Source organism: Talpa occidentalis, unplaced genomic scaffold (genome assembly GCF_014898055.3).
Source record: "Talpa occidentalis isolate TD23 unplaced genomic scaffold, MPIMG_talOcc4v2.1 talOcc4.2, whole genome shotgun sequence".
Lineage (NCBI taxonomy): Eukaryota > Metazoa > Chordata > Mammalia > Eulipotyphla > Talpidae > Talpa > Talpa occidentalis.
In genome coordinates this window covers 27,255,808-27,271,159 of record NW_023602073.1, presented here as the reverse complement: position 1 = coordinate 27,271,159, position 15,352 = coordinate 27,255,808, and the positions used below count along the sequence as shown (strand labels likewise).

The 15,352-nt window shown below is 39.6% G+C and overlaps 1 protein-coding gene across 1 annotated transcript in view; it reads left to right on the top strand.

Moving 5' to 3' along the window:
* The window catches only part of NEDD9 (neural precursor cell expressed, developmentally down-regulated 9), a 48,899-nt gene extending 37,883 nt beyond the window's left edge, over positions 1–11,016 (top strand). The window contains exons 3-7 of the mRNA XM_037519224.2: positions 1,823–1,924; positions 2,382–2,483; positions 3,368–4,600; positions 6,002–6,091; positions 8,342–11,016. Coding sequence (XP_037375121.1) covers positions 1,823–1,924; positions 2,382–2,483; positions 3,368–4,600; positions 6,002–6,091; positions 8,342–8,851 — 2,037 coding nt within the window. The 3' untranslated portion in view covers positions 8,852–11,016. The remainder of the gene's footprint in view (positions 1–1,822; positions 1,925–2,381; positions 2,484–3,367; positions 4,601–6,001; positions 6,092–8,341) is intronic.
* The last annotated feature ends 4,336 nt before the right edge of the window (positions 11,017–15,352 follow it).

Below are 15,352 nucleotides of genomic sequence, written 5' to 3'. Positions count from 1 at the left end.
CAGAGGTGCGGGGTGGAGGGATGGTAAGAGGATTCACCAGAGACAGAGTGGGGAACAGAACAGGCAGACTGTGTGAATACACTGCTGAGGGGAGCAGCAGGTGAGACAGGAGAGGCCTGCTGCACCATGTGGGTAGCTCCTTGGCCGGCCAGGGATCAAACTTGTGCTGTAGAGGCTGTGGATAGCTTTACTGTGCTATGCTCAACCTCTTGCAGCCTTTTGGCTAAGATCTTTTCTTATCTGTCCTTTTTTTAAACTAAAGACCTGGCCTTCAGCATAACTATCTTGGCATTAGCATTATTACTAAGTTGGCAACCTTGGATAGAGCCCACTCTTAGAAACTTTTAGACTGAACAAAAGCTGTATTGTAAGTGAGCTAAAGTAGAGAGCTATAAATAGAGGAGCTAGTGGGATAGAGTAAGATAAGATACTTCATTTCTGTCCTGGACAATAATGAGTGGGAAAAGAAAATATGTATGTCTATATGATGGCATTAAGAACACAGTGTGTTTTTCTTAAGCAAAGGGCATCCTGCTTTCAAAGGAGGATTTGCCATGCATAGTACCTTGACCTTTCTATAAAATGATTCTGTGTGCCCCGTGCCAACAAAACTTAAAGCCATAAATTTCTTTTTTAAACCTGAGGCAGTGGCCTGATTTGATGGGAGGATGATTGTATAGTAACTTCATTGAAGAAATAATCAGTTGCAAGCACCAGGGATTTAAAACCATATTGAACTCAGGCATTTTAGAGCCCCTGGGGAGAAGACCATCGCTGCATTTGGCCAAGTTCCATCCATTTCAGCAGAAGACAGACATGAGCATTTTTCACATAGTTGTGCAGGCAGCCTGACGCCAGAGTTTTCATATTCGAGAAAGGATAAATGATGATGGCTTCTCAGGAAACAACAAACACTTCCTAGTTCACAATGTCTGTTTTCCACAAAAAATGTCATGTGCAATCTTTAAGGGGGATGGTGTTAGTGATCTGGGGGGCAGAGGTTAGGCAGAATCAAGATCCTGGTAACTTAGAGGGCCTTGACAGCTAAATACATTTCAAAATGAGTTTAAGTTCAAATCATTTCTCTAAAAGAACCAAGGAAGTATGTAGATACAAAAATACAAGGCTGTCAGGTGAGATTCATTTTACTGACATTGGTTCCAGATGCCAGAGTTGTGATGAGTGTATTTAACTTCTGACATTCTTTGGACAAGGTACTCCCTGGGATGTCTGCCTCCCTGGTGGAAACTAGAAAATGATTAGACACCTAAATTCTGTTACTCGTGGCTCCCTAAGTATTTCATTTGTTTCATGTGTTAGATTGAAAGCTCCTGGAGGCTGCTAAGGGCAGCTCTGTTTGAGAGTTAGCTTTGTAAAAGTAGTGACCTATGGAATTCTAGTTATAATAATGTTGGATAAAGAGGCTTCCAGGGGAAGGTATGAGAGGAATTTTAAGTGGTTGAGCTCTATTTATATTATTCACTTTACAGATCATTTCAGAACCTTTAAAAATTGTCTTTCAATACATTATGATTTTGATGCTCCAAATGGATGATCTAGGACTTCCATAATTTATAAATGATTCTCCCTTGAAGTATATTTCAGGAATTGAGACATTGACCAAGTTTGAGATGATTTTGTTATCAAATAACAATAGAAATATTTCAGGAACTTGTTCTTTGGGATTCAAGAGGGATTTAAAAGTTTACTCATCTGATGTCTCTTTTTTCTCTCTTCTTCCTTCCTTTTTTAACCTAATTAAGAAGCTAGGATATTCACTCACAACTTGTAATCTTATACTTCTGTGTTTTCTCACCCATAGGTGATAACCCCTGTGAGGACAGACCATGGCTATGTGTACGAGTACCCATCCAGACACCAAAAGGACGTCTACGATATTCCTCCTTCCCATGCCATTCAGGGGGTAGGTATCAGGAATGTGGGTACAGCTCTTCAGGGTATCATTCCTGCAGGACTACAGAGGAAACGAACATTGCAAATTATGTATATTTCATGTGACAATTTATTTTCATTATCTATTTGAGTCATTTTAGCCAATGGTATTTAAATTATGCTTTCTGGATTAGCTTTATCAGGAATTCCTTGGCTTTTATCTGACAAAGCTTTTGTTGTTTACCATTTTATCATTTTATTTTAGGAAGTATAATATTCAAACTATAGTTTGAAGTACAGGCAGTGTAGAAAATTCACTTGAAATTACAAAATTTAAAAATTCCTTCAACCCCTTACTACATAGAATGCAGCCAAAAGGCAAGATAATACATAACCTGGTATAAATCCATAGTTAAAAACTTAGCACTGTAAAATTTGAAAAGTATAAGACATTTCCATTTCTGGGTAACACAGATATTTCTCTTTAGGTGTATGACATCCCTCCATCATCAGTGAAAGGCCCTATGTTTTCCATTCAAGTGGGAGAGATAAAACCTCAAGGGGTATATGATATCCCTCCAACTAAAGGGGTAAGTGAGCTACTATATTGCAGCAAAAAAGGAGTGAGTGTGTGTGTATGTATGAATGTGTGTGTCTGTTTTCCTGGGCATGCATACATTGGGATACAAAAAGAAAGGCGAACCTAAATGGGAAAAATTAGTATTGGTGAGAGAATAAATGGAAAGAAGGGAGTAAATGGAGGAAGAAAAGAAGTTCAATAATTAAAGAAACCCTCTTAAAAATGGAGGTGCCAGTTAGGAGAACCAATAAGAAAGTAACAAATTCATTTTAGCAAGCAACCAGCCAACATATCTCATATCTCTCATATTTATAATGGGTGTTACAGCTTACTCATTCCATATGTGTATATATATATGTATATATGTGTGTACATATGTATGTATACATATATACATGTATGTATAGATCTATGTATGTATTAACACATTTGATTCACTCTTCTAAGCTCTGGGGTATGTCTGTGCAGTTACCCATGTTCTATAGATATTGGAATTGTCTTAGATCATTAAGCAACTTATGCAGCACCATGTAACTGGGAGATACAGGGAGAGAACTCAGGTCTTCTGTGCCCTAGCCTGGTATATTGATGTGTAATTTACTTCTCAGATGGGTCAGCCAAGAAAGGATACCTGGCATGTGGTCAGAAATGTGGGACTGGGATACAGAGAGAGCACCTGAGCTAGGAGATATCCATACCCCGGGCAAGCACTGAGACCATGGAAGGATATACTTGTCCAAGAATGAGGAAAGTGGGACATTAATAGGGCAGAGTGTTGGGAAATACTTGCAAACAGAACTGACAATTCTGGCCTTTAATCGACTATTCAGTTTCTGAATGTTCGTATGAACCAACTGAAAAAATAACTACTTTGTACTTTTATTTGCTTTGCAGATGTATGCCACTGCACCCTCTGCTTGCCAGGATGAAGTAAGGCTTAGGGAAAAGGAGTATGATTTCCCACCGATGAAACAAGCTGGAAGACTGGAAGTGAGACCTGAGGGAGTTTATGACATCCCCCCAACCAGCACCAAGTCAGTGGAGAAAGACCTTCACCTAAAATATAACTATAATGTTCTCGGAGCTGCTGAACAGTCACCACGAAGACATCAAAACATTTCCCTGAAGCATCTGCCTCCACAGCTGGGGCAGGCAGCAGGGAGTCAGAATGACGCATACGATATCCCCCGAGGGGTTCAGTTCCTTGAACCACCAGCAGAAATCAGTGGGAAAACAAATCATGAAGAAAGAGATGGTGTCTATGACGTTCCTCTACATAACCCGGCAGATGCCAAAGGTTCTCAGGATGTGGTAGATGGGATCAACCGATTATCTTTCTCCAGCACAGGCAGCACCAGGAGTAACATGTCCACATCTTCCACCACCTCAAAAGAATCTTCATTGTCAGCATCCCCATCTCAGGACAAAAGGCTTTTGCTGGACCCAGACACAGCCATTGAGAGACTTCAGTGGCTCCAGCAGACCCTGGAGTTGTGTGTCTCCAACCTAATGGCCCTGGTGACCTCAGAATGGCGTTGTTACAGATACATGGAGCGACACATCAATGAGATACGCACCTTGGTAGACAAGGTGGAACAGTCCCTGAGGGACTACCTCCATTTCACCAAGGGAGCTGTAGCAAATGCTTCCTGCCTCCCAGAACTCATCCTCCACAATAAAATGAAGCGGGAGCTCCAAAGAGTAGAAGATTCCCACCAGATTCTGAGTCAAACCAGCCATGACTTAAATGAGTGCAACTGGTCTCTGAATATCCTAGCTAGCAACAAGACCCAAAATAAGTGTGATGATCTGGACCGGTTTGTGATGGTGGCAAAGACGATACCCGATGATACCAAGCAGCTCACTACAACCATCAACAACAACACCGAGGCCCTCTTCAGATTAACCTCTGGAAACTCCCGTGTGAAAAATGGGCCTGAGAGCAATATGAACTCCACTGAGTACCCAAACACTGGTTCCCAGATGCCACATCTTAGGGACCACAAGGTCCAGACCCTCAACAAACCAGTGCCCCCAAGCTTGGGCAAGGACCACCTACCTGACTGCAGCAGCAGTGATGGCTCTGAAAGGAGCTGGATGGATGATTATGACTATGTCCACCTGCAGGTAAAGAAACCAGACTTCTAAATCGCCTATGTTTATTTGCAGGGATTTTGAGAATTATTGCCCATGTTAGAAGAAAGAGGAAAACTGCATTAATCTAAGTAGTTCACAGCTGCAGACTGTGTTGTACAGTCAGAATACTAGTGTTAGAGTACTGCATCCTCAGGTCTGGACTTTCCCAACACTTTCCCAATACATAGGTGTATCCTACCTATGTAGCCTCTCTAGACTCTAATTTCCTAATTTGTGAAATGAATGAAGTATAGGGTTGAGTTAGATCCCATTGATATGCCTCGGTCAGGCAGGAAGAGACTGCCACCAGCTAATCTTACCAACTATTTTTATTTGCATTTTATGATTTAGTTCCACATATTTTAACTGCAAAAAAAGAAGAGTTCACATTTAAGAAAAAAATTGAGAATCTGTATACATATACATATGTATTCTCTCTCTCTCTCTCTCTCTCTCTCTCTATATATATATATATATATATATATATATATATACACACACACAGAGAATTTCTAAGATCCCATCAGCTCACCTGTGTGTGTGTGTGTATGTGTGTGTAATTACTTACAGAGAAACTTTTAGGACCACCAGGCATCTGTCAATTGATGTAGAATTTAACCTGCATATGGGAAATTGAGCACTTAGGGTCTGCCTCTTACAAGTGGGAATCCCACCAAGTTGACCTGGGATCTTGACAGCTTGCCCTTTCACTTTGGAGCATGGATTGAAACATTCTACCAAAATCCTTTATTTATAGTTTAGCTTAATACCTTATTCTGCCCTTATTTTAACTTAACTGAGAGCCACTGATTCTCCTGAGAACTATTAAACTAACTACAGTCCTTCTGAGTGTATGAGAGGTAGAGAACTGAGCCACACTTAGTCCTGGGGAAAGGTGTGGGGACAGAGTCCATGGAAGCATTGAACATCCATCTGTGCAGCTGTCGACTGCACATTGGGACAGACTGATTTGGTTTAGAGCAGTACATGATTTGAAGAAACTGGAAGTGCAGTGTGAACCACCTTTAGAATTGCATTAGGAGACTGTGGGTTCACATATAATCTATTACAAAAGAACCCTGAGAAACAGCGCTACTTAAGGAAGTTCAAAGAAGATCACGGGTAGCTCTCCCAAAATGGTGAAGAGGCGCAGAGGGCATGGCCCCCACAGGAGAATGGGTTCAGGTTTCAGTCCTAACTGCACAGTGACTCTGGAAGTCTAGCTGAGAAGCATGTCATCCCTGTCTGGAGCTCATGGGGCCTAAGTGGGCATTTGGGAAATTGCTAGGGCAGTGGCAAGTGAAAGAATATTTACATGTCTGTCGGTGAAATCATTAATATAAATGAATCACAGCGGTGATGTAATGTTTTCTTTATGTTGAAAAATAATAGGGTAAGGAGGAGTTTGAGAGGCAACAGAAAGAGCTGTTGGAAAAAGAAAATATCATAAAGCAGAACAAGATGCAGCTGGAACATCATCAGGTAAGTTTCAGTCAAAACAAAAATGACTTGGTATTGAAAAGGTTTCCTGCTTAGGAAGAAAGATATAACTTCAAAAGATTATTATTTTGATTCGTCCAGCGCACTATGGCATAAATAAGCTTCAAGGTACATAAAAGAGTACAAAGAGGTTCCTGGCCTTAGTCTTCCAACTGGGTGTATCTGGAGTCCATCCAAACAGCATTATTTCCAGGCTAAGCCTGTGCATCTAACATATTAGGATTATTTGGATTAAGGCTATTGGTTTCAAGGAGCAAGATCCACTCCAGCTAGTCCAGGCAAACAGGCTTTAGAGTAAGGCCAGAGAGAGGAGTTCAAGGACAGAAAGTGAATATATAACCAAGTTCAGTGAAAACTAGGACCGTATATTATCTCCCTTCTTGACTTCCATTGCCGCTCTCTAAATCTGCTTCTTTCTTCCCTATTTTCTGACAGTATCCTCTTCTACTCATTTGACTCACCTATAACATAACAGAACCTGTATTTGGCAACTCAAAACCCTTTCCACAGATGCCTTTTTATCTCAGTTTCCTCAATCAGCTCCCTTCTGTGGTTCACTGAATTCCTGAAAAAGAGCATCTGACTGGACCATCTCTATATGCGTGCATCCATTTTTAACCTAATTTTCTGTCGCTCACTGGCAACAGCATAAGTCTATGGTTTGGCTGTCCTTGGTCCAGTGTAAGGGAAGGAGGACAGGATCTAATGTTTTCAGCTAGCACCCAAGTCCATTTACCAAGGGCTTTAGGCAGGGTAGTTTCTTTTAAAATTGGACGTGAGTGGGACAGATAATGATGGGTATTGTTAGTTCAAGGACATGAAAACAAAATATGGATTGAGGATTTATAAACCTTTCAAAATGAAATGAAATGGCATATAATAAAGAAAAAATCAAAATCGATGAGCAGCTATGGATCAGAGACACACTATGGGGGGGAGGAGGGAGGGAGAGGAGGGATTAGGGTAAAGATGGGGGTGGGGGTGGGAATTATATGGGGAATATAGCCAAAATGAAAGTGCACGCATTGTGCAAAAATGAAAAATGATGTAAGAATTATATAAAATAAAATATATTTAAACACACACACACACAACATGGCATACCAGACTTCTAGTCTTTGCTTTCTGACCTGCTTTCTGACCAATGACTTTAGGCAAGTCACTTAACCTCCCTGAACTTCAGTCACTTTTCTTTAAGCTGAGAAAATCTTCCATCCCTCAATCTAATGTGATGATATAAATATGAACATATTTACAAAAGCATTAGCTATTTTGAATCACTCTCTGTTTTTGTTTACTTTAATGAATTTGTTGAAACCATAGTAAGTCCTAAGAAGAAAACAGAGTATAAAAAAGTAAAGCCTACTGTGCATTTCTTGGGAAGATAGACTCATGTGGAAGATAGACTGAATCCTAAAATAGTACTTACCTAAAAAAGAGAGGACTCTCTTGATGCTTGGTGGAATAGCTGGAAATTATTATCATTACAACTTAAATAATACACCATTGGGTACAAAGAGGAGAACTAGAAATAAGCTAACCCTCACTGAATCTGACTCTGCAAGGTCCTTTTCTTACAATAACTCTGGAGGACTAAATATTATGATGCACTTCCTTAGAAATTTTCTTTTGCATAGTGCACATATATTTGTATACATTAGTCTTCTCTGTAGTGCTGAATAATAATATTTATAAATCTCAACAGGAAAAGTGGGAGAAATAAAAAAAGGATCATAAATTGTCATTTGTCTAAACATTTTGAAAGGGGCAGTGAAGGCTTTCCTTAAGATGGATTTTCTCTACCAAAGATCCTTGCATTTGGTTTTCCTTACTACTGCTCATTGTTTAATACACATTTACATAGAGCCTACAATATACCAAACATTATTCTAAGCACTTCATAAACATTGACTCATTTAAACTTCATAAAAGTGTGGATAACAAAAGTAGGTTTGAATCCTATGCTTTCTTTCCACCTAAGGGCAAAAGAGACCAGTCGTCCAATGATGGAAGGTCAGAACTGTAGACTTTCTTAGGGATCATCTGTCTCAACCTACATATTTTACAATTTGTGAAAGCAGGGAAATTAGATGGGTGCAAGGTCTCCCATCTAACAAGCACCTGACACTAATTAAGGATTAAAATCCCTGTCTTTAAACTTCAGTTCCTGGTTAATTTTTACTACTTCACACTGCCTTACATCCTTAATGAAATCTGTTTTCTTTCTTGCAGCTAAGTCAGTTCCAGTTGTTGGAACAAGAAATTACAAAACCCATAGAGAACGACATCTCCAAGTGGAAGCCGTCTCAGAACCTCCCAACTGCAAGCAGCAGAGTCGGTGCTCAGGACAGGCAGTTGCTCTGCTTCTATCACGACCAGTGCAAGACCCATTACATTTCCCTTCTCAATGCCACTGACGCTTTCTTCAGTTGTGTCAGCACAGCCCAGCCCCCAAGGATCTTTGTAGCACACAGCAAGTTTGTCATCCTAAGTGCACACAAACTGGTGTTCATTGGAGACACGCTCACCAGGCAGGTTACTTCCCAGGACATTCGCAACAGAGTCATGAACTCTAGCAACCAGCTCTGTGAACAGCTCAAGAATATAGTTATGGCAACCAAGACAGCTGCCCTCCATTATCCCAGTAGTACTGCCTTGCAGGAAATGGTACATCAAGTCACAGACCTGGCCAGAAACGCGAGGCAATTCCAGGACTCTTTGTTGGACATGGCAATGTTCTGAGAAGAAAAGGAAACAGCACTGAGATGACTAAAAGGAACTGGAAATCTAATCTGGTTTTTGTAAATGTTATCTATTTTTGTACATATTTTATATGAAAATGAAATATTTTAACATTTTATGATTTAGAAAATATTAATACATTCAGGGATAAGAAAGCAGATTTTTTCCTGTGTGCTTAAGCATGTGTATACTTAGGCATGTGAATTGTAAACTGTATAGAAACTTGTCCACGTGTGTGTGTATCTGTGTATTCATGTATGTAAGTGTATTCATGTATGTAAATGTTTGATAAATTCCATTTAAAAACATGTGTACCAAGCACCTTAGTAAGAACTTCCAAATGCTGCATTTTTTAAGAAAATATGCCAGCTACTTGGACTATTGCTCTACTAGTGACACTTTTGAACCTGTCACTCCCAAGTGTGGTAAGCATAGTATATTTGCAAGTATTCACCTCCTAATAATGAGGCAAGGTATTTGTTCTTACTTTGAAACACCTTCTAAAATTGAGTATACTGGGCATATCGTGGCAAAATGCCTCAACTCTAGTTGAAAAACTCCTCTTACAGAGTAAGTTTCAAAAACTCCAATGTTTTAGATACTAGAGACAAGAATACATGTAGTTTGAGGTCATGTTCCCAGCTAGGACTGAGTTGTTCCAACCCTGTAGGATGCCATGCAAAAAAAGAGAGCATGGCTTTTTGATAGGCTGCATTTGGCCATGAGGTTTCCCAAAGGATGCTTTCAGATTTGCAAAATCATATTATTTGCAGCAGGAATTCATAAAGACATATGAGACTATAATAATCTACAAAAAGAAGGAATGATTGTCTACCTATTGTAAATAGACTTTATTGCCTCAACCTTCACATAGTGCTCCTATCCTTATTACCTGAGGGGAACTGCCTGGTTCTTTGGTCATCTGCATGTTAGAGCCACGAAACCACGTCTTATTCCAAGAGAAGTCATTGATTGAGCTTGTACCCTCCTTAAAACATGTATGTGCGGACCCAGCATTCAGGGCAACAGTACGGATTCCAACCAATCTTTACAACTCTGTCTGGCCTACAACTGCCAACACTATCTCGCAGCCCAGAACAGCACCCATTCACGTGTGTCCCTTTACACCTTTGGTGTTGACATAGACACCACAAGCCTTCAGATACATCATGGGGTAAATGAAATACTTCCATCTGGTAGGTAAATGTATTCACATAATGCCGAGTCAAGAATCATGTTATCTATAGCCTTTTGGTAGTTATATGTAACATTTTTATTCCAGCCCTTTTGAAAATATTATTTGTTATACATGCTTTGACTTAATTAATCTTGCCCATTTTAAAGAAACAAGCTATTGGAACAAGAAAGGATATAAGAGAAAAAAGAATGTGTGATCTCAATATGATAAAAAAAATCAGTAAATTTATGACAGAAATTTTGAAAACAACCACTATTATAATTCTTAAAGCTCTACTCTGGCAAAAGGAGATGATTAGTAGTAAGACAAGTCCATGTTGGGAAGTAGGCAATTGCTGAAAATCAACTATACTTGAAGAAGTGTAAAAGTGTGTCCTTGTATATTTTATTGTATAATGTGTATTTGTTAGAGATGACGTATTTGTTGTAAGTTAAGTGTTGATATTCACATTTTTCAAAATCAGTGTATTCACTCTGTATTGCTTTCTATCCCATCTTGTTTGTAGAAGACTATTTTTAAATCATTAAATGTTTAGGTTTTTTTTCATAGCTATTGGGTTTTCTTTTCTGTATTTCTCTGTTTGTCACAGAATTAAATTTTGGCTTACATTGGCACACCTAATATCAAAAATTAAGTTATGATTATTTATCAGTACTGTAGATCCTAATTTTATAGGAGAAACGAGGATTTTTTTTATCATTTTGTGTAATTTCAGAGTGTGTTTGCATTTGAAGAAATTGTGGGAACGGTGAACATTACCAAACCCAAATATCTGGAATAAGACTTCTCTTCACCAGAAAGTGTATACATTTAAGAGATGGGTGGGATGAATTCTGTTACATCATATGGGTGTTACCTTTCATGTGATTTTGGATTCAAAGAGAATTGCTCCATTCATTCTGGACTAGACATAAAGAATTAAAGCTGTGTTTGCTGAAAACAGGAGAATTACAACCACATACATTTTGATTTTCTTTACATTTTATTTTTTAATTAATTTATTTTTCTTTGCTTAAATGTATTTATTTATATATGTATATTGCATCATTGTTCATTTTTAAGCACTTTGCTTCTTTTTCTTCCCCTCACATGTAGTCCCCATAGAATTTCCTCTACCAAGGCACCCCTGCACCATCACCACACTCCCCTGTGCTCCTCCCGCCCTCCTCCCCATCCCTTTCTCTCCCCTTCCCCTGCAGGATGTCTCTGGTTTTTAATTGTCTGTTTGTTTTTGTTTTGTTTTGTATAGTTATTTTCATTTTTTCATAGAACTGGGTTGTAGGCCAGAGGTGTGTGGGGGGGTGGGTGAGAGGACTCACCAGAGACAGAGGGGGGTTTACTGAAATACACTGCTTAGGGGAACAGGAGGACAGACAGGAGAGTCTGCTGCGCCATGTGTGTTAGCTCCTGGCTAGGGATGGAATTCAGCCCTAGTGGTGATAGGACTGAGATCTAACCCCTAGGCCACCAGGGAGTTCCCAATTTTCTTTCATTTTAAAAGGACAGATTTATTAGGAAAAGGAGAGAGAAAGAAAGAAAATGAGTGACAGGTGGGGAGGAGAGCCCACATAAATTATTTTTAATGCTTGATGCTTTCTTTTTTTCATTAACATATCCTATTGAAATGTATCTTGTATGTACCTTGTATTATTTTTTCCCACATCTATATAACATTTTTCCCACATCTATATAAACATTAATAAGTTTTCTAAAAATGTGTCTCCCTACCCCAAACACACACATACCCTCCTCCTTAAAACTTATGTTCTCCAGACGATGTCTAGGGTTTGTTTGATTTAGTTTTGTCTGTTCCTTTGTTTTGTTTCTTTATATTATAAGCATTCTAACATAAGTCTTTGTATGGTCATATGCTTTTATTTCTCTTGGATAAATATCTAGGAGAGAAATTGCCAAGTTATTCATAATAGTGCCAAATTTGAAGCAAGTTGAATGTCTTCAACTTACAGGTAAGCTGATAAATTGTGATCTATTCATATAAAGGAATACTATTCAGCGATAAAAGGGAATGAATTCTGAACACATGTAGCAACATGAATGGATCAGTCTTAGAAACATCCTCCTCTAAAATCAAATCAACAGAGGGATCAAGATGAAATCACAGAAAGTTAGCTTTGCTTCCAAGAGGATTTTCTAAGTCAACTAGTGGGACGTTACACCCAGAGAGTCCAGTGGCTTGAGTCAAAACTGAAAGTTCTCCTGGACATCAGAGTCTACCACACTCCACAAAAAAAAACAAGCAACAGATTCAGGTTTTACTGAACAAAAGGTGAGAGGGGAGAAATGCCTGAAGACTGCAGTGCAGGGTGGGCATCACAGACTGCAGGACTGTCACTCTGCCAGGAATCTTGGGGATACGGGAGCTAAATATTATGAAGAAACACACCCCGACTTAGGAGAAATACATGCCAAGTTGCTGAAGAACTCCCCAGCGACAAGACCACTCTATGGTGAAAAAAATGACAGCATACTCCACTGCACGCTCCCTTTGCTACCACCCTGGATTGGTTCTGACCTCAGGAAGCATACTGCCAACACTCAGACTGCTTGCAAGAGAAGAGGGTTATTGGTGGTTCCACAAACAAAAGTCAGCCTTCCCACACCCCAGTACTTGGTATCAGCAGCTGGACTCTTCCAGGCCCTTCCCCTTCCCTATGATTCAGCAACCACCAACACAAGGTTCACTAACTACTGAAGCCAGCAAAGACCAAGAATATAAAACAAAATCATGGTGCTACCTGCTTAAAAGTAAAATTAGCTCAACTTTCTAAGTTATAGCAATAGATATTTCCAAAATTTCAGGAGACCTAAAGCAGTAAAGTGGGCATATAAAAAAAAAATACAAAGCATGGAACCACAAGGGAATATATATGTCACAAGGAAAGAACAATTTTTCTGAGTTTTTTCTGAGATCTTAGAATTTCTTTTTGATGGCAAGCTTGAATTCTGTGTCTGATAGGATATCTAGATCTTCTATGTCTTTGTGATTGGGTTCTGAAAATTTGTTCTCTTTCTGGGATGTAGTATTCCCCTTAAAACTACTGCAGCCACTCGTCGTTTCATTCCATCTCCGCATGGCTTTCAGGACCTCACTGCTATGGGTTCAGCCTCTGCTAGGCATGTCTCCACTCCTTTCACACTGGGCTGGGGCACTCACAGGGTGTTGCCTGGGAGTCACTGATGCTGTCAGGCCAGGCCTGGTGGAACTGACTGTGACCTGCACTGGTTCCCAAATCACTGGTAGAGTGCCTGCCCAGGATCAGTCAGAGGTGCTTCCTGGAGGGACACTGAGGATGGCAGTTTCCAGGCAGGGCCCTGTGCATCCCTGACTGTGACCAGTGATGTTTCCCATGGTGCTGGTAGTTATGGTTGTGGTTGGGGGCCCCTCTTGGAAGGTGTCTGAGGGTTGCTGGTTTTGGGTGGGGCCTTGCAAGGCCCAGACTGTTCTGCTTCCTGAGGCATGGTAGGGTGTGCCTGGTGTTGGAGGCACTTCCCAGAAAGTGGCTGAGGGTCCCCGATGTCAGGCCGATCCCTGCAAGACAGAACAATTAAATCTTGTTATTTAGGAAAACATGGATGGAACTGGAGGGGGGTTGCTAAGCAAAATAAGTCAGAAGAAAAAAGACAGCATGTTGAAGTATAGAGAAACAAATCAACAATAGACAAAACTAAAATGAAAGAAACCATAGAAATATGATTGCAGAATTGAGGCTAGCAGTGGAAGAAGGGGAAGTTGGGGAGTAAAGAAGGGAACTGGGAATCAATGAACTATGGTGGAGGCTATGGGTGTCTTGGTGGTGGGTGTGGTGTGGTAACACACATCTGAAGAGGGGTGAACTGAGCCTCTGAGTTATATAAAGTGTTGTAAACCTATGTTACTCAATTAAAATAAACATTACCTTCAGCAAAAGTTGGGCAAATGAAGAGTGCAATATATGAAGCTCCAATTTGTAGTAACAGAAATCAGATCATTGATTTCTTAATGTCAGAAGTGGGAACTGAAAATAATCTGGAAAACAGCAGTCTGTGGATGCATAAATTAACCAAAACACATCATGTACATTAAAGATGTATGCATTTATTGCATTTAAGTCATACCTAAATAAAGTTGATTTTCAAAAGAGGTACAGCATTTTCCTACTAAAGTCTAATGTTTCACTTGTTTACAAATCTGTTGTCATAATAACCAATTCACAGAAACATTTGAGAATGAGGGTAAAAGATCAGAAAGTTCAGCTTGCTATAGTTATACTAGATTACTGCATTAGAGTCAATACTGAGCTTGTCCATGACCCATCAAGAAGACACATGTGATTTTCCAAATCCCCTAGTCAATAAAATCCTGCCTGGACTTCACATGTTTTCTCATAAACAACATCTACATTCTTCATAATTTGAAGAATTATGACAAAAGAAATATCATTCATCTGAAGACATAAAAACAGCAATTCATTTATTCATTAATCAGTAAGGCAGCAGCTGTCTCAATCAGAAGAGCCTCCCAGCCTACCAGTCTCCCAGCAATTCTGTCTTGCTGTGAACCAAAGGAACAAAAAGAAAGGAAGACCTACTTTCTGCCTTCCTTTGTTTGTTACTTTTGATCCAAAAGTAAACATGCCTTTAAACAATTTAAGGCTAATTATTGACAAATGTCCAACTGGAAAGTAGGGGCAGACTTCAGGAGCTCAGAGAGAAAATTAAAGTGATGTAGGATACATAGAAATAAGTTCATGCAAAGAGCAGGCCTGGAGAAATTGTTCACTAAGAGCTAACTGGATGGGCAGAGGACTAAGGAAAGAATGGCAAAGGTTGCCAGACAGGAATGAGCATGCAGAGAAATGAAGAATCCAAACTTCTGCTGCCTCCAGGAAACACACCTAAGTTCCAAAGATAAACGTATATTGGCATTGAAATCTGTTCTGCAAGCAAATAGTCACCCAAAAAAAAAAAAAAAAAAAAAAAAGGGGCAGCCATACTTATATCAGATTAAATAGATTTCCAGCTAAAAAAGACAAGAGGCATGGATGGACACTATAAAATGATCAAGGGGACAGTACACCAAGAAGACATAACACTCACCAATATATACTCACCAAATAAAGAAGCACCAAAATATATTAGACAATTTCCATCATCTCTGAAAATAGACATTGGAGAAAATATGTATGTGACAGCAGGCTTCAACACCCCATTTGCTCAAATGGGTGGATCAATGAAACAGAAAGTAAACAGGGACACAATATCCCTAAATGAAGGTCTAGACCTATGGGCCTAACAGACATCTA